The following is a 21125-nucleotide window of genomic DNA, read 5'->3' on the forward strand; positions in this document are numbered from 1 at the left end:
GCCAAATGAAAGGTATCAAGCAAGAGATCTCTTTTTATAAGAGATCTTTTTTATAAAAGATCTCTTTCATAATGAAAATTATGGAAACTTTCAGTTTGAAGGCACTATAAATTTTAAATAAACTTTAAAATCAGTGTGTACCATAATAGTCACATTAAGACCCATGTGAACACTTGTGAACAATGCTAAACATTGTTTTGTTTATAGGTTTAAAGCCTATTTTGTTTATAGGCTTTACGGTGCAAGCGCAGCAAGGCCATAATGCACCTAACTATGGTAATGTTAAATACACTTATCTATATAGATGTTGTTCAAGTTTACACCACATTGTACAGTTTTATCCGTTTGAAGTATATCTACTAGGAAATCAGTAATACTGAAAGACATGTTCGTCGTGGAAAACGAAGTAAACATTTACAACATAGTAAAGATCATTGTTTTATTTGGGGCAGTCAATAAATACACATTGAATGTTGTAGTTTGTGCAATCAATGCCTGCAAGCAAATAAAAACATTAGGTTTGTATGCCCTATTCATAGTCAGGCTAATACTACTTCTTCATGCTTGTTCTCACATATACTGGACTTCCAAGGTTTGAGATCTTTCTTTATATGAAGTAGCTTGTTACCAACTTGATTTTGTCAGATGTAGTGCCATTGGTCAAGACAGCTTCTTTATAATTAACTTGTAATCTGAGACTGGTATACTAAAGGATTGATCTGTAGGATCTGATGCAGTTTTGGCAGTTAGGTGTGCAGGGATACAACAAAAGAGAACTTGTTTTTTCTTATTTAACTTGGTCAGGGTATTTTAAATCTGTATGAGTAAGAGGTTGTCATGATTTTTATTCCGTTGTATACCTTGGATAGCACTAATGGAGTCTTTATAGATAACACTGAGCAATATATTTGTTGAGAAGGTGAAATTTAATGCTATGTAGATAACACAGAGTTCTGCAGTGTAGCTACTACATTCAATGGGGAGTTTCTTGGCTATAGTGAGCCTAGGAAATACTTTTTTTTTTGTTAGTTGTTATCGGCTTCTGTAGTCATAATGGAAATGGATCTCGTGACAAGACTCGTCTGCGCTGCTGCTTCTGTCAAAGAAACTCCAGGTGTGTTCGACCATGTCCGCCAATCCATTCTGCGTTAGTGTCATGCATGCATCGCGTCTCATGGTGGAACCTTCAAGCATCTGTTGTAACATCATGAAATGCATCCATCTCGTACTCCATTGTTAATATTATGTCAAATAAATATTTGTCACTAATTACTGTCTTGTGTCATTTCTGCTTCTTGTGCCTCTGCTACTACTTTCCCGTGACGTTTCTGGTTATGGGTTCCTATGCGATTCACATTCCTTTAGACGTTACCTACCTCCACTAAATGTTTGTACCAATATTTTTGAGACACCCTGTATATATTTTTCAGTATCGAGTATTATCTACAAGTTCCATTTATATAACTTCCGTATCAAGTTATGTATTAATTAATTATGTTACGTTTGTAATCTTAGTTGTTATATGTATTTAGTTAAAATGTACAATTTAATTGCAACGAAGTTGTCAATTAAATTGTACTTTTAATCACAAATTAATAGATTTTACTGATTAATTGACAATATTATATTATATACTGTACTATACTAAGCTTACGCTATCTAGTTCGGGATATAACGTTGTATCGTATAACAATGGTGGCAAGTTACGAACGGTAAATCTACGGACACTTAAGTATTAATTAACTTCCAAATCTCGCTGTCTCAATTCAGAGTAAACTAAGGATCCTGATTAGGTCTATAAGCTACTTATAAAAAATAATTTGATGTAACAATTGGTCAATAAAGCGGCTAAATATGGCTAAAAAATGTCTCATTCAGTGGAGCTGCAACTTGTAACACGTGGATTTGATACTCTTACCGATACTTTTATGCAATTACAAGGCCGAGTAAAGAATAAATACACCAGATTAATCAGAAAATCACAAAATAATGCTATACAACTAAATTTAAATCAAGTTTTAGAAAAACAATAATTTCAAATCAATAAATAAGAAAATCCACTTAGAGACTTTGAACACTTCTGACTCCCACTAGCCTCGATGTTTGTGTGGAAAAAGAGAAGCATGGAGGCAAAACACCTCTATGCTTCCCTTTTGCTAGTCTGCCTAATACTTTTTGCTTTTGCCTGTTTAAAGTGGATGAGATTTGCAGCTGTTGGGAACATCCTAAAGACAGTTCTATGCTCTCTTCTTCTCTTTTTTTAGCTGCACCGCATTCATTATTCCACCACAATTTTTGAGTGTGCTGATATTTTTTTGGAATTGCTTGATCCGCTGCATGTAGTATTTGGTTAGATATATATTCTGTGGCCAAGTTTATGGATGTTTGTTGGACCTGCTTTTCTTCCAGTATTGCTAGCTGCTTGTATATATTATTTTGCTTTGAATAAGTTCCATTTGGCGGTTCGGTTAGAAAAGTGGGGAATGATGTATCGTTGTGACATATCGCTAGGTAATGGTCACTACCCAGCAGATTGCTATGAATAGTCCATCCAAATAGAGGATATATGGCTGCTGAGTATAGAGAGACATCAATTGCTGAAGTAGATGCTATAGGTAAATGTGTAATAAGTATGAACCCCATTATTAAGAGTAATCAAATTGTGCTGGTCAAGTAATTTTTCAATAATCTGTCTATGTTTTGATTTCCCTATAACAGATGGTGGCTGTTGAGGTCCCCTAGGATGAAGTGGGGTTCAGGAAGTTGTACCACTAATTCTTTGAGGTCAGCATAATTTATATTTTGATTATGGAGCAAGTACAGCAAGACAATAGTCAAGTCCAAGGTAGTATTTATTCCTACTGCAACTGCCTCAAGGTTTGTTTTTAGTGGGATTGGTTTGGAGGGTATTTGAGTGTTGATTATCAACGTTACACCTTGATGTTCCAGACTGTTTTGGTTCTGTGCAACACGATCTTTCTGATGAATTATTATGTGATTCTGGAGAGAAACTGTTATATGTGGGGTTAAAATTGGTTTTCTGTAGGCAAAAAGCAATAGGGTAATGAGAAGTCCTGGATGTTATTTATGTTACTACGATATCCTCCACAGTTTCACTGCAGAAATGTAAGCATTATTTGTATTTAGTAGAACCATTGATTTGTTTTCAAGGGGCTGAAAGTTTATTTTGCTCAAGTTTTCCTTTCCCCTTCTTTGGAAAAGTATAGTTTTCCAATGTCTATCTCCTCATCAGTGAATAATTCTAGTACTTTGTGAACTATCTGCTAAGTCCATGCAATCTGTTTAGTTTGCATCAGGAGAAGTAGGTACTATAGTGTTTTGTTGTGGGGTGGCATCTGGTTGTACAGTAATCGGCATATTTATTGCTTGTTTGTTGTTTGGTTTTTAGGAGCATTAGCAACTAAGGCCATATTGCTCCGGGGGATATGCAGTGGTCATTCCCTGACCTTTCCGCATCCTCCGTATTTGGTGGTCACGGGCTTGAATCCTGGTCTAATCAAGAAGCGTGTGCTACGCACTGCTGCTCCTTCCCACCTGGTTACGGCTTGTTGTTTAGTTTATTGATACTGTGGCCGATACTGACCTTGCCCAGTCACTATCTGAGTGGTATGGTTATCGCCGTTTGGGTTGCAGTTGATATTTTCTTTTTGGTTACTTGAGCATAGGTTGGTTTATTAGTATTTGGGACTGGTATGGATTTTTGCCTCTTGGAAGGTGACATTGTGTTCAATTTTGCATCGCTGTATATTGTTTTCACGCTTCCAAAGAGAACACTCCTTGGAAAACAGTGGATGTGCTTCTCTGCAGTTAGGTCAGCTGGGTGTTGTAGCTGTGCAATCTGTATTAATGTGAGCAGTGGATCCATATGCAGCACAGGCAGCTGCTCCTCTGCAGACTGCCTGTGAGTACCCAAACTTCTGGCACTAGTAGCAGCATAAGGGGTTTGGAATGAACACTTTAACATGGTAGTTAAGATAACCTGCTTTGATCACTGTTGGCAGTTTTGGGTTATCAAAAGTATTGTTCCAAGTAGGAACTAGGATGTTATCCTTCTTTGTCAAATTCTACTGATATTGATGAGTGTATGGAGCAAAAGTGCTTTGTGGTGCTCTTCACAGTGATTACAGCTTTTAGATTAGAGGGGATTAGTGGATATGAATGGGATTAGAGAGATTGGATTGCTTTTAAATAGTTTATTTAATATATTGTAAAGTTTATTTTGATAATAGATTCTTTTTAAAGCAACTTTTAAAATATATAATTTTTTAAAAGTTGCTTTCTGTGTTATTTAGCTGATTTAACAATGGTTGTTACAAGATTCCACCTTGAACACTTCATCTGAGGGTATCATGATTCATATGGAAATAGGCGATGGCAATTTCTGGGTGAGTCATGATTGCAGAACCTGCAGCATGTAATCCAAGATCGACCTAGTTGGTAATCATATTTACCAACTAGGTCGATCACCGTGAAAAAGAAAAGAACTGCCAGGTGAGCAGTTCTTTTCTTTTTCACGATTTGTACAGAGTGTAGCGATCTAAAGTTAAAATTTGGTGCACTGCTAGAACAATTTGAGTTACTGAAGAAATGGGTGCTTGCCCTAGAGAATAATGTAACTAGGAGTTCGTCAGTGACTCAAGACTAGTAACCTACCAAGTGATGCATTCTTGATTCGTGCCCAGAGCAGAATAACCAAGTGCAAGTGCTCTGGTTCAGAAGGACTTTGTTCTATGAGGAGACTCCATTGTCAGGGAAATGAGGAATATTTTTTTATAATAAGGGTAGGTGGACTACAACTAGGGTATGTCTGCCGGGAGTAACTATTAATGATGTCACCAACAGACTGTCAGATTTTAAGAGAGGTAAGAAAATATTATTATTCATGTGCGAACTAATGATATTAAGCATATACAAATATAGGACCATGCTGAAGAAATGCCATGAATTAGGTCACAATGTCTGTGTCTGTAGTTCTGCCAGACACGATAGGAGGGATTATATGCTGAAAGCCTTGTGGATTAACTCAAGACTTGAAGGACTCTGCAAGGCTTTTGGAAGGAAATTATCAGCTCAGTTTGCACTTGCAGGTAGAAGGAATCTGTTTTGCAAAGATGGGATACATTTAAACAAAGGTGGTGCAAGGGTTTTTACCAGTATTATTGATGTGAAATTATTATTGACTTTTATTATTTCAGGGAAACTGTAGTTTGGGGAGACAAGGGTAATATAGATATGCATTTATCTAATAATTTTGGTCAAAGAACATACCTCAAGAGTTCTTGTTTGTTCCCACAACAGATCATATTAGCAAGACGTTCTGAGGACAGAAATGTTTCAAAGGAGCAGGTAGCTAATGCCAGGGAAGGAAGAAAGCTTAAATAACTTTAAGGGGTGTGTCAGGCTAGTTAACTATACAAGAACATTAGGTCTTAATTGTTTATACAGTAATGTCAGAAGTGTCATCAATAAAATGAGTGAATTCGAAGTGCTGGTTAGGACAAGTAATGCTGACATAATAGGGCTCATGAAACCGTGGTGCCACCCAGAGATAGAAGGGGCGTGGTGGGGTAATGGTTCTTATCAAAAAGCAGCCTGAGCACGACAAAAGCTTTCCTGGATTCAAGTGCTTTGCATGCTAGTATAGAATCTGTATGGTGTGAGATTGCTGGAAGCAAAGGTATAATGAGAGTGGAAGTAATCTACAGCCTAGGTGATTATGAAGATTATAATGAGAGCCTCTACATGCAAATAGAATGGGCAAGTAAGCACGAATGTCTTATTATGATTGGATTTTAACTTGTCTCTAATTGATTGAAGAAAATGGGAAGGAAACTCGACATGGACAAAACTTTTAAATCAACTAGATGATTATTTGTATCAACATGTCAGGGGGAAGTACTAGGGAAAAGAATATTCTAGACCTGAACATCACCCATGAAACAGATGACATAATAGGGCTGGCAGTACGGGAACAAGTAGCAGGAAGTGATCACAGAGTTATACAGTGGATGATGAAGAGAGAGGTAGCAGTAGTTAATGGCAAAGGAATGGGTTATAAATTCAGGAAAGGAAATTACAATGGCTTCAGGTGCTACATGGCCTCTATTAACTGGGTAGATATCTCACAGAGAGTGAATACAATTGAATTATGGTATACCTTTAAAACATTAATCAGAGAAGCCTTGAATGCTTATTAAAAAAATACTCCATGAGGAGGATTCCAAGTTGGATGAATAATGAAGTTGCCAAATTACTTGAGCAGAAAAAGACGGCATAGAAAAGTTACAGAGCAATAAAAAGTACTGAAGCCTATAACAGCTACAAATTTATCAGTAATAGTGCCACAGAAAAGGCTGGCAAAAGCAGATTATGAGAAATTGCTGACAAAGACAGGGGATAAGAATTTTTCACATATATAAATGCAAAGAAGAGGAGGACAAACCAGATTGGACCGTTATGTAATGGACATGGGATAGTATTAGATAACGTTGCAGATGAACTCAACAATTATTTTGCATCAATATTTACCGAAGAAAAATCCTCTATTTAAGGAGAAATTCTGGGAGTGAAGTTGAAAAATATGTAATTAATGTTATTGAAATAATTTCACATGATTATTTAATGAAAAAACTTGAGCCTACAGGCAAGTAATAACCCCAGGGGCTCACATCTGGTGAGTATGGGCTTGGCACACCCAGGGTCCTGAGCTGGATATCATCATTCTTCTCTTTCTTGGTGATTTCCTTCTCCCCCCCCCCCCATCTCTCTCTCTCAGGGTAACTCAGAATTTTTTTTTTTTTTTTTTTGGCTGGTGCAGCATAAGCCTCAGGCTTCCTTGCACCATATGACCATTGCTAATACTAATACTACTAATACTCCTTGATCTTGTAGTTCTTGTTTTATCCCTTCATCTGACACGTTCATGAGGTCCCATTCAGTGATGACACCTCTTGACATGTTCAGGGAAACGTGTGGTGAAACAATGACAGAAGTTCCACCAAAAGTTTTTAGTTTTAGTAGTTGTTCAGACTGCCGAGCAGTGGCAACTTCAACCAGTACATCTCCCTATCTTAAATGACGAATGGGGGTGCTATTATTAGCATTAGCATTAGTAGAGGCATATGATGCAAGAAAGCAAGCTTATTCAGCATCAGCAAAAAAAAAAAAAAAAAAAAAAAACACACACCACTCCCATTTCACCCCTCCGTTCGTTCGAAATACCTGTCCAGTTGAGCTTTAAATTTGTTTAGGCTATCAACTTCAACAACAAGTGATGGAAGTCGGTTCCACCAACCAACCACCCGCTGGCCAAAGGCAAATTTCCGCACATCTATCCGACATCCATCCTTCCTCAATTTGAATTTATGCCCTCTGAGGTGATTATTCTGAGAAAGATGAAGAATCCCATTGGCATTGAGCATGCTCAAACCATTCAAAGCCTTATACACCTCTATCAGATCACCTCTCCGGTGCCTAGTCTCCAGACTCTGTAATTTGCAAAACTTAAGCCTTTCTTCGTAAGAGCAATCCTTTGTTCCATTCACTAATCTTGTTGCCCTTCTCTGTACCCGTTCCAGCAGCTCCACATCCTTCCTGAAATGAGGCCTCCAGACCTGTATACAGTACTCAAGATGTGGCCTAACCATTGCCTTATACAAGGGAATAATCACCTCCTTATCCCTGCTAGAAAAATTCCTCTTTATCATTGACAAGACACCATGAGCTACTCTTGCAGCTCGTCTGCACTGCTCAGAGAACTTCATATCTGCCTGCACAATTATCCCCAGGTCCTTTTCATTCTCCACCACTGTCAGTGTAGTACCGCAGAGTTGATACGTTGCTCTGGGGTTACTGTTTCCCATATGTAGTACTTTACATTTGTCAATGTTAAACTTCATTTCCCACCTCTCAGCCCATCTGTTCAACCTTTCCAGATCCTGTTGCAGCAGCATAGCGTCAGTAGTGTCCTTAACAACCCTGCCAACCTTTGTATCATCTGCAAACTTGGACATTAAACTTGATATCCCATCATCAATATCATTCATAAACACCGAAAACAACAACGGACCCAACACTGAACCCTGAGGAACTCCACTAATAACATTAGTCCACGTTGAGCAGTGTCCATTGATTACCACTCTCTGTCTTCTGCCACTCAACCATCCCCTTATCCATAGCAGCAATTTGCCTCCAATGCCACACTGCTCCAATTTGTGCAGCAGTCTTCCATGTGCAACAGTATCAAAAGCCTTTCTAAGATCCAAATATATAATATCAAAGTTATTCCCTGCATCCAGTTCTTTTGTGACTAACATCATAGTATCCAATCAAATTGGTCAGGCAAGACCTGCCCTTAACAAAACCATGCTGCGTCTGAGCTATAACTGAATTCTTGTCTAGATGATCCTGCAGTGCTTCTTTAACCAGTGCCTCCATTAATTTACCTGGAACAGAAGTTAAACTAACAGGTCTATAATTACTTGTGTCAGCCTTTGATCCTCCTTTGTGAATTGGGGTTACATTTGCACATCTCCAGTCTATGGGTACCTCCCCTGAGTCCAAAGAAGCTCTCATAATTATGGCTAGGGGCTTGCTTACTTCCTTTGCTGCCTCCTTTAATATAACTGGATAGATCCCATCCACCCCAGGTGCCTTTTTTATGTTTATCCTCAACAATCTCTCCTCCACTTTCCTCTCAGTTATTACAAAATCATCCAGCTCACTGCCAATGTTTACTTTACCTACATCATTCTCCTTCCTGAATAACTCCTCATGCATGAATGTAGATGCAAAATACTCGTTTAAATTGTTAGCCACCTGAGCAGGATCCTCAACTGTTGAACCATCAATATCCAGTGGACCAATCTGATTCATCCCTTTCCTTCTTGAGTTTAAATATGTAAAGAACTCTTTTCTGTTTTTCTTTGCATCCTTTGCCAAGGATTTTTCGTAGTCTGCCTTTGCCTGCCTAATCTCCTTTGTGACTTGGTTACAGACCAACTTATATCTATCATAGGCTTCCATGTCACCCATTAATTTGTATGTATCCCATGCATTTTTCTTCTCTGCCACATGTCTCATTAGTTCATCTGACAACCATTTAGGCCTAAACCTTGAACAATATTTCTTAGTTGGTATGTAAAGCCTGGTAGCCTCCAAGATTAGTTCCTTGAATGCCTCCCATTTTAAGTTTGCTGTTGGTAACATAATCAGTTGGTCCCACTGTATAGAATTTAAATACTGTCTCAGACCATCATAGTCGCCTTTACGAAAACAAAAACCCTTCCCTTTACCTCTGATGGTAGTTACCTCCTTGAGTAAATCCCACTTCAACACACTGTGATCACTGCCACCTAGTGGTTCATTTACCTGCAGATTCTTAATGCATGAAGAATCACTACTGATAATCAGATCAAGAGTATTGCTCCCTCTTGTTGCCTCACGAACATGCTGATGTAGAAAACAATCATCCAATAAATCCACAAAAGCCTTGCTAGTGTGCGAGTGACCAACCCACAAATTCCAGTCAATATCTGGGAAATTAAAATCCCCCATTATAAGACTCTCTGATTTACTGGCCCACTCTATTTCCTTGTACAATATCTTATTATACTCATCAGAGTCATTAGGCCTATAGCACACTCCTACTCTCAATTTTGATTTCACTATGCTTATGTCACACCAAACTGACTCGACACTGCCCTGTCCATCGATGTCAACTGGCTTCACTTCCTTGGACTTTGTGTTTCTTAATTAATAGCATAACCCCTCCTCCCCTCCTGTCCTGTCTATCCTTTCTATACACATTGTATTCCCCAAATTCCAGTTCCGCATTACTTATATCTGTGTGACCCACGTCTCTGATATCCCAACAATATCTGCCTTTGATGTTTTGAGCAATACCTCAAATTCATCAAATTTATTTACCAAACTCCTAGCATTGGTGTACACGCAGGTATACATGCACCTGTTTCTATTCTTAGCTACCCTAACACAACCCATGTGTTTACTTGTACCGCAATGACTCCCAGCAGTCTCTGAAATATCCTGCATCTTGTTTTTCAGGCTTCTGCTCATTTCAATAGAAGCAGTGCAAGAATCACTTCCACCTCTGCCAGTGGCTACTGTTAATCTATTAGTCCTTGTATTCCCCCCAACTAGCAGTTTTCCGACCCACCTAACACTGCCTCGACAGCATCAGCAAAAATTCTTGCACCCTTTCTATTTAAGTGTATCCCATCCCTGTAGAAGCAATCTCTCCTGTTAACAAGTACAGTCCAGGCTGAAAAAAATTCTACCCCTTGAGCCTTGCACAATCCCTCCAGGGCCGAATTGATCGACAAGGCTCTCATCATATACTCCCTCCTATCGTGTCTGGGCAGAATTGCAGACACTTTCAAATTCAACCCTAATTCACGGCTTTTTTTCAACAGTGACCTGTACTTGCTAAGTAATTCCGCCGGTCTCCTACTCTTAATATCATTAGTGCCAACGTGTACAACTATATCACCTTTTGTGCCCTTAAAAGATGATATCCGCTCTACAACGTCATCAACCTTTGCCCCTGGCAGACATACCCTGGTCCTATTCCACCTATCCTTTTTACAAAGCATGTTCCCCGTTTCCCTGACAATAGAGTCACCAACAACTACTAGTTCCTTTGGGACCAGCGCATTCTGCCTAGGGGGCTGCCTCTGTGTTGCCTGATGACCAAGTGCAAGCTCTGGCGTTGATGTGGGCAGCTGAGAGCTTGATGGGCCCCTCAATTTATTTCCTTCGAGGGCATCCACCCTGTCCTTCAAGCTCTCATAAAGGCCCATAACAACGCTGAGTTGTCGCCTGATTTCCTTACACTCCTTACATCGTGCACACACAAAGACATCCCCCTTGGCAGTATCATGTCCCGTACCCGACTGCTCCGCAAACATCAAGCAAACAGTGCATTTTAAAAGACTGTGATTCAGAGGGCAACTGCCCCCCTCAGTTCTCCCCTGAACCACAGCACTCCCATTAGCTTGAGCCTTTTGCTTTGCTGCTCTGGTCAGAGTCATGATTCCGATTTAATTCAATAAAATTTCAAAACAAAAATTAAATCCTTAAGTTATATCCCAAAACAGTTATGTTATATATATATATATATATATATTTTTTTTTTTTTTTTGGTATCTAGTGTTTTCTACGAGTTCCCTTTATACAACTTCCGTATCACGTGTACCACTATAGTTATGTATTAATTATTTGTTACGATTAAGTCAATATATATTATATAGATTATGCTTTGTAGGCATTTCTGCACTAGAAATGGTGAGAGTTTGTTAATCAGTTGGTCTTGGGTTGAGTGGATAACAAGAAAGGTTGAAGTGGGGATTCTGTCTACGTCAGTCTTTTGAAGTTTAGCTAACAAAATCATGCTCCAATTGTTTTTCTCCTGTAAGTGTTTCATCTATGCACCCAGTGGATTTCTGGGCCTTAGGAACTGTTTGCTCCATTTCTCCCTGGAAGAGAGAGCTCCCCCCTCCAGGTTACCGGCCTCACCATGTAGGGGCAGGAGCAGTGCCACCTTTGTGACCAAGCAGAAATGAGTAGTTAGTAATAAAAAGTAAAAGCTAAGAGAAGAAAGAAAGAAGGTTACTTTTCCTTCTGATCTAATAAAGTCCTTTCTTTACTGAATTAATTGAGTGTTAATATAATGCTGAAAACAAGAAAACGATTTTATTTCACCAAGGGTGCAAATTTACTGACAAATACAAAATCACTTGGCACATGGAGCCCACACAGTACAACCTCTGAAGTTTTGGTTAACTGGAGTAGTTGGCAGGAGAATGTATGTCTAAGAATACACTGACACAGTTGTATGCTATAAGTATGAGCCATTTTGAGAACTCATTAATGGCGATTTCAAGAGCAAGCAGGCAAAACTTGGTTATATGTTAACATGCTCAACACAGTATGAGTGTTAGAAGTGTTAAAAAAAAAACGTCAGAGGTTTACAGAGACTAGTGTTTGAAAGAAACTGTAATTGCCAGATAACACAGGTACATTACAGAAGGTCAAGAATCTGTGACCACAATAAAAACTTATCAAGAAATGGCTTCTGGGAGTGCTTCTACAAGTGTTCATTGAAAGTGGAAATGTATATACAGCAGACTCTCGATTTACTGGGATTGAATTAACCGAGACACTTCAAGACTCCAAATTAAAAAAAAAAAAAAAAATCAACCAAAAATCATAAAATTCAAGTAATGACTAGAATACAGTAGTTATAAACAGATGTTTCGCAAGTCGGAAATAAGCGACAAGAAGCGGCATTATAAGTCGTCATTGGGAGATTAGTTTACCCATTATCTTGCAACCCCGCTGTCTTCACATCCGCCGCTCAAAAAGAAAAAAAGAGAGCAAATGTTTTGTTTTGTTTTAGTGCATCATGTTGATTGTTGTGTCTTTTTGCACTGCAAAAATACAAATTTTGTCTCGTTATGTCAGGGATGGTGAAATTTTTTTTATGGTAAATATTATTATTATTATTTTTTGTTTATAAATCGCGAAAACGATGGGTAAATGCAAAAGAGTTGCACTTTCAGTTAAACAAAAACTTGAAACTATTCAAAAGTTTAATCCGTTAAATCTTTAATGAACCATTATAATGTTGGTGACCAAACCATACGCAACACGTAAAAAATAAAGGGAAGCTATTAGATTTAAAATTGACATCGCAAAAAAGCATCGTATTGGACATGTGAGTAGTACGTGGTAAATTTTTTCATTTTTTTATCTATTGCCATATTTCTTACGTAGGTTGCTGAACATTTTTCTATACAGTAAGTCCCCGACTTATGCAACTACATAAATTTTTTTTTCACTCTATTTTTTTTTTTAGGATTGTAAAATTAAAAAAAAAATAATAATAATAACCAATCAATAACAATGATCATGGCATGCACAAATTGCACAAGTGAGGTACGGAGTAACAAGCAAAAAAAATAGGAAAGAAGAGAAGATTCTTACAATTTATTTATAAATGCAATAAGTGTACTATCCATTTATAATTAGATGCACGAAGATAAAACCCAAATAACACAGAAAGTGCAATTTGTTTTTATTGTTTTATGGTAGTGACCTCTAGAAATGTGCTTTAGTAAAATGTGAGCTTGTGCGGGGTGATAATAGTGAGATTTCGCCTTAACACTGTGAAGTTCTTTACAGAAAAAATCATTTTTACAATTATCATGGTGCTGACTAAGAGAATAAGTGACAGCGGTACTAGTAAATCTACCAAGAAAAGGAAAGCGATCAATTTGGATTATAAAATTAAACTAATAAGTATGTATGAAAATGGTGAAATATTGACAAGTAACTTGTCAATCGCTGAATTCAGATTTGTCAATAATAATATAGTAGCAATTTGTTATTAGTCATTCCCGAGTTACGTAAAACTCAATGAAGTAAGAAGTTATGACTTAGCTTAAGTACGTCGAGGACTTCTGTATTTTTGGATTAAACGGGAAATCGATTATCCGGGATTTGTTTTTTACCATCTATCCTGGAAAATCGAGAGTCTACTGTACTTTGAAGATTAGACTTCAGCAACGATGATTAAAGTTAAGGCAGGTCCATTCTACAAATTAAATGATCAACCAGAGTACTAAAATTATGTTTGACTTTTAAACCCTGTTACATAATATTACATGTCCAATTAAAAGCATGAAAACAAGATCACAAAAGTCCAAAATAGAGGATTTTATTTGTCAATTTCTAAGCTTTATCAGTGTAAAACAGGTAATCTAACGCCTTCAAATTCATCTCCTGTTAACAGCAGTTACACTAGTAGGTTTTAGCAATATGTGAATCACATACCTGACACATCAATACTATCCATCAAGTGAAAAGTAAATTTAAATGAGAATATAACACTGCTTCAGGGTCATTACCATTTTGTTTACTATTTGTTGATATTCTACTATCTAGACCAGTGTTTTAAACTACATTTTTCAATTTCAAAAAATGTTCTCTATCTTGTGTATGCAATAAATAAAACTTTGTGTTTCCTTAATTTTGGGTCACTCTGTGCTTGAAAAATATTGCCAAGTCTTACTTGCCAAAGCAAAAATTCATTCACCATTCTTAAAATAAAAGAATATGTAAACAATATTTTGGCTGTACATAAATCTACTCTCTTTCTATGTCATGCTGTCCCACAGGACAACACTAAAACTGCTACATGCTACCACTTGCTTCTGAAGAAGAAAGTGTATCTGGTAGTATGATGATATTGCTGGGAACAAATGTGACTAGTGGCAGTAGAAAATCCTTGCAGACTCCTTTTTCCCTCCATATTCTGGATACAAGAACTTGTGATCGATTTTTTTCTACAAGATGGAGATACAAAGACACACTGTGAAGAGTAAATTGTTTCATCACCACTCTTCAACAAAAATATGAAATTTTGCAGAAGGCTAGAGATTACTTTGAGGAAACTGTGAAATACTTGCCCCAGGAGCTCACATCTGGTGAGTATGGGCTTGACACACCAAGGGTCCTGAGCTGGATATCACCATTCTTCTCTTTCTTGGTGATCCCCCCACCCATCTCTCTCTCTCTCTCTCTCTCTCTCTCTGGGTAATTAAAAAAAATATTTTTTTTGGATGGTGCAGCATAAGCCTGAGGCTTCCTTGTACCATATGGGTAATAATAATAATGGTAATAATAATAATAATAATAATAATAATAAAACACTGCTTCAAAACTTGTACATTTCCACTCACTCACTCAGGGTAACTCAGGAATTTTTTTTTGGCTGGTATAGCATAAGCTGTTGTTGTTGTTGTTGTTATTTGGTTTTTAGAAGCATTAGCAACTAAGGTCATATCACTTTGGGGATATGCGGTCGTCATGACCTTTCCGTATTTGGTGGTCACGGGCTCGAACCCCAGTCTAATCAAGAAGCGTGTGCTACGCACTGCTGCTCCTGCCCACTGAGACACCGTAGCAGGCTTCCTTGCACCATATGGCTAATAATAATAATAATACAGCTTATTTTATTTGTAACAGCCATACCTTTTTAAAAAGTAGTGGTTCCTGAAATAGAACATCATACTTTAAAGTGTTAAAATTGTTTTGTTATCAGGTTTCCTGTTTCAACTGGAATAAAGAGTAACTCAGAGAGGTTTTACATATGCTTTTGTGGTCTTCCTTGTGGTAACAATGTTTAATTAGCTGGCAGGTAGGTTGGAAGAGGTAGAAAAGGACAGATATTACATGTCACTTGTTTAGTCATTGAAAGAGCAAAAAGAAAGTCTTTCCTACGTTGTGAAAAAAAAAAAATGAACTCAAATATTGTTTGAATATTCTGCAAGTCATGAAAGATACCTATGTTGTGTCTTATTAGAGTTGGAGAGGAGAAACTTTGGCAAAAACTGAAGCCTGATAATTTAAGTACAGGCTGGCCTCGATTAACGCGATTAATTCGTCCCGTGAGCGCATCACGCAAAATGGAAATGCATTAATCAAATATAATAATCAACAGGAAAAATTATAATTGGTCCTTGACCATCTGGAATGTCCACAAAGAATTTTAAAAATACTTTTTAAATAACTTTTTAACTGTATACAATGTAAAAGATAATGAAAATAATTATGGAATTAAATGTTTATTGCATAAAACAGCGGTTCCCAAACTGTGTGCCGCAGAATATTTTAAATTTTCGAGGGAAACACAGTGATACTTGACATCTGTCGGACACTGTGCAAACTATTACCTTGAGCTAGTTCACAGTTTCAACATTTCTTATTAAGTTGTTTGGACCTAACTACTTAATAAACGGAACTGTTAGGTATTTCTTTTGGTCTGGGTACACCGTGAAGAAATTACTGAGACACTAAGGGTGCCATGAATCGAGAAAGTTTGGGAACCTCTCACATAAAATACACAACGAAGAAAAAATTTGTTATGGAAATATTTGAACAGAGTCATTTGAACAGTGTTGACTTTCTCTTTTCATCAATCAATTTTCGATAGCTGACAACAATCTTCTCTGGGCCCTCGCAAAATAAATATTGCAGAGAACCTCAAACCTTTTGTTTGAGGTTCTCTACGATATGAAACAGTTCATCTAGTTCTTTTACTGTTATCTCCTTCGCGGTAACATTTTCATCTGGCTCATTTAAAAATTTGAATTTTTAAATGCAAGTCTACATTGACTTTATTAGCGGGAGACAAACGAATAACACATCTTCCGAGGGTTGATGGAACACACTGAGGCGGACAGCAGGCAACGTTTGTTTACTGTTCGTCCAATGCACGATTCAAATCTTTTTCAACTATTGCATAAAAAAAAAAAAGATCGCATTAACTGGAAATTTGTATTTTTTAAATTTTATTTATTTATTTATTATTTTTTTTTTTTGTTAGTTGTTGACACATTGGCTTCTGTGGCCATAATGCACCTCCCAAAGTTTTTGCATTTTTTTACTCTGATCCCAGCCCAAGACCTTTTGGTTGCTAGGCAGGCACTTTACACACATGGCTAGCCTGATCGATGGAAATTTGCATCGTGTAAAGTGAAAAGTGGTATAATTTTTTTCAAATAGCAGTAACTGAAAAACGCGTTAATCGAACTCTCATTATGCGAGGCTTGGTTGTAGTTTTACCACTATTCATTTGTGAAATATATTTTTCTGACACCTTATCAGTAGCATATGAAAGCAAGGGTATATGTGGATGTTTAATCTTTCTTTTCTCAATTTAGGCCAGCAGTTTCTGTGTCAAGAGGCACCATATACACATAATAAGGCTGTTTATATGCAGCCTTGAAACTAAGTATTAAGAAATCCCATGGTAAATTTTCAACAACAATTCATTCAATTTTTACTGATTTTGCCAATTAGATTATAATACTTGAATATTTCAATTTAATTTTTGAGTTGTCACAACTAATGCTCACACTTCTTAACTAGATAAATTTTTGGAGGGTATGAATGAGAGAAGTATGTAGTTTTTTTTTTTTTTTTGATATAAGCTTCCTTTCTTGCATCAGTTGCCACTAATACTATATCAGAATATAGTATGTGACATACAGGTCCTGTTTGTTATTTGGTTTTTAGGAGCATTAGCAACTAAGGCCATATTGCTCCTAGATATGCGGTGGTCATTCCCTGACCTTTCCGCATCCTCCGTTTTGGTGGTGACGGGCTCGAACCCCGGTCTAATCAAGAAGCGTGCGCTACGCACTACTGCTCCTTCCCACCTGGCTATGGAGGCGCCTATACAGGTCCTGCAAATTGGCCTTGAAATAGATGAGTTTCATGATAAATCAAAATAACTTATTTGTGTCGCTCTTGTAAAGTACAGAGCCATTCAATTCACAATATACAAATATTTTAATATTACAAAATTTAAGTCTCATTAAATACTCACTCTTGGTGCCTTATCCAGACGTAGACTTTCAACAGGTGGACCAAATGGTGCTTTTGTAGTACTAGTTGTCTGCAATCAGATAAAAATATTTATGAGCTGAATTTTTAGAATTAGACAGTCTTGAAAGTTACTAGCTAAAGCAAAATTTTTCATATCTACCTTTAGTTCACAATGTTTAATTAACAGGAGAGACAGCTTCTACAGGGATGGAATACACTTAAATAGAAAGGATACAAGAATATTTTCTGATGCTGTCAAGGCAGTGTTAAATGGGTTGGAAAACTGCTAGCTTGGGGGATGCACGGACTAATAGATTAACAGTAACTGCTGGCAGAGGTGAAAGTGATTCTTGCACTGTTTCTATTGGAATGAACAGCAGTCTGGAAAACAAGGTGCGGGGGATTTTCAGAGACTGCTGAGAGCCAGGAAACAAGTAAATACATGGGCTGTGTTAGGGTAGCTAAGAATAAGCACCTGTTCTTATTCTTAGGGTAGCTAAGAATAAGAACAGGTGCTACACAACTGCCAGGAGTTTGGTAAATAAATTTGATGAATTTGGTGTTGGTAAAAACATCAAAGGCAGATACTGTTGGGATATCAGAGATGTGGTATCACACAGAGATAATGAATGCATAATTGGAATTTGGGAAGCACAATGTGTACAGAAAGGATAGACAGAATAGGAAGGGAGGAGGAGGGGTTATGCTTTTAGTTAATATGCACATAAAATCTAAGGAAGTGCAGCCAGTTGACATGGGTGAATGTGTTGATTCAGTTTGGTGTGACATAAGCACTGGGAAAGCAAAATTAAGAGTAGGAGTGTGTTATAAGCCTAATGACCCTGATGAGTATAATGAACAATTGTACAGAGAATAGAAATCTATTTATAATAAATAGATTTTAATTTCCCAGATATTGACTGGAACTTGTGGGTTGGCCACTCACACTTGAGCAAGGCTTTTGTGGATTTATTGGATGATTGTTTTCTACATCAGCATGTTCGGGAGGCAACTAGAGGAAGTAATACTCTTGATCTGATTATCAGTAGTGATTATTTATGCATTAAGAATTTGCAGATAAAGGAACCAGTGGGTGACAGTGATCACAGTATACTGCTGTGGGATTTACTTAAAGATGTAACTACTATCGGGGGTAAAGGGAAAGGTTTTTGCTTTCGTAAAGGTGACTATGGTGGTATGAGACAGTTTTTAAATTCTCTACCGTGGGACCAACTGACATATGTTACCAACAGAAAATTCTAAATGTGAAACATTCAAATTAATCTTGGAAGCTACTAAGCTTTTCATACCAACTAAGAAATATAGTTCAAGGTTTAGGCCTAAATGGATGTCACATGAACTAATGTGATATGTGGCAGAGAAGAAAAATTCATGCGATACATATAAATTAACAGGTGACACATAAAAGCCTATGGTAGATATAAGCTGTAATCAATTCATAAAGGAGGTTAGGCAGGCAAAGGCAGATTACGAGAAATCGTTAGCAAAAGATGCAAAGAAAAACAACAGCAAAGAGTTCATTACTTATGTAAAATCTAGAAGGAAAGGGACGAATCAGATTGGTCCACTTATCATAGATAGTAAGACTATTGATCATCCTGCTAAGGTAGCTAACAAACTGAATGATTATTTTGCATCTACATACATGAGGAGTTACTCAGGAAGGAGAATGCAAGATGTGTATTAAACTCTGGAAGTGAGCTAAATGATTTTGTAATAACTGAGAACAAAGTAGAGCAGAAATTCTTGAAGATAAACATAAGAAAGGCACCTAGAGTGGATGGGATCTATCCAGTTATATTAAAGGAGGCAGCAAAAGAAGTAAGCAAACCCTTAGCCATAATTAGGAGAGCTTCCTTGGATTCAGAGGATCCATGGACTGGAGGTGTGCAATCGTGACCACAATTCACGAAAGAGGATCAAAAGGTGACACAGGTAATTACAGACCTGTTGGTTAGTTTCACTTTTGTTCAGGAGAAATTAATGGAGGCACTGCAAGATCATCTAGACAAGACTGCAATAATAATTCAGACACAGCATGGGTTTGTCATGGGGAAGTCTTGTCTGACCAAGTTGATTGGATACTATGATGTGGTCACAAAGGAACTAGATGCAAAGAATAATTTTGATATCATATAATTGAATCTTAGGAAAGCTTTTGATACTGTTGCATATGGAAGACTGCTGTACAAATTGGAGCAGTGTGGCATTGGGGGAAAATTGCTGCTATGGATAAAGGGATGATTAGTGGAGTTCCCCAGGGTTCAGTGTTGGGTCCATTGTTGTTTGCTATGTTTATTAATGATATTGATGAAGGTATATCAAGCTTAATGTCTAAGTTTGCAAACAACACGAAGGTTGGCAGGGTTGTTAATTACTCTAATGACAGTATGCTACTGCAACAGGATGTAGAAAAGTTGAGCAGATAGTCTGAGATGTGGCAACTGAAGTTTAACATTGAAAAATGTAAAGTACTGCATATGAGTAGCAGTAACCCAAGAGTGGCGTATCAGCTGTGTGGTACTACACTCAGGGTGGTAGAGAATGAAAAGGACCTGGGGGCAATTGTGCAGTCAGATATGAAGTGTTCTCAGCAGTACAGATGGTCTGCAAGAGTAGCTTATGATGTTGTGTCAATGATATACAGGAATTTTTTTAGCAGGGATAAGGAAATGATTATCTCTTTGTATACGGCAGTAGTATGGCCAAACATGAGTACTGTATACAGGTCTAAAGGCCTGATTTTAAGAAGGATGTAGAGCTGATGGAACAAGTACAGAGAAGCGCAACAAGATTAGTGAATGGAACAAAGGGTTGCTCTTACAAAGAAAGGCTTAATTTTTGTGAATTGCAGCATCTGGAGACTAGGCACCTGCGAGGTGATCTGATTGAGATGTATAAGGCCTTGAATGGCGTGAGCAAGATCAATGCTGATGGAATTCTTCCTCTTGCCCAGATTAATGGACCCACATAAATTCAAATTGAGGAAAGACAGTTGTAGAATAGATGTGCAGAAATTAGCTATTAGCCAGCGGGCGGTTGATTGTTCGAACAAACTTCCATCTGTTGTAGAAGTTGACAGCTTAAATTAATTCAAGACAGAACTAGACAAACATTTGGAGTGAATGGATGTGTGAAATAGGGAAGGTTTTTTTTGCCTGATGCTGTATAAGCTTGCTTTCTTGCATTATGTGCCTATGATAATGTAATATTACAAATAAAATTCTAAAAGGAAATATATATATATATATATATATGCACTTGTACTGTAGCTGTATTGAAAATGCCAATGTGGTAACATTTCATTGCATTGTTAACATTTGCATACCATGGCAGAGAAGTCTGGTTATTAATCATTATTTGGGCATGTTATAACAATAATCATATTGACACTTTTAATAAAATATTCCCAAAATATTATGGAGTGGATATTTATAATTACTTTAATTCCTACCATTCTTGTGATTGTTAAAATTGTTAAAGATTATACAGCAGAACCAATTCTAGGTGGGCATACAAGATGCAATGTACATGACCACACTTGCGTGGACAAAATGTGGAATATAAAAAGGGATGTCAGCTCTTTGTGTGGGTTCTGCACGTGGCTCCACAACTTCTGATTCTGTTATTCTGTAAAATGTTAACAATATTATTATGAAGTTTGTTGCAAA

The 21125-nt window shown here is 37.4% G+C and overlaps 1 protein-coding gene across 1 annotated transcript in view; it reads right to left on the bottom strand.

Annotated features, from left to right (window-relative positions):
- Positions 1-21125, bottom strand: part of LOC150075973 (uncharacterized) — a 369694-nt gene that overhangs the window by 18009 nt on the left and 330560 nt on the right. The window contains exon 27 of the mRNA XM_090387222.1: positions 17435-17503. Coding sequence (XP_090243348.1) covers positions 17435-17503 — 69 coding nt within the window. The remainder of the gene's footprint in view (positions 1-17434; positions 17504-21125) is intronic.

This window comes from Mastigoproctus giganteus, chromosome 13, assembly GCF_048544385.1.
Source record: "Mastigoproctus giganteus isolate SK-2022 chromosome 13, ASM4854438v1, whole genome shotgun sequence".
Taxonomy (NCBI): Eukaryota; Metazoa; Arthropoda; class Arachnida; order Uropygi; family Thelyphonidae; genus Mastigoproctus; species Mastigoproctus giganteus.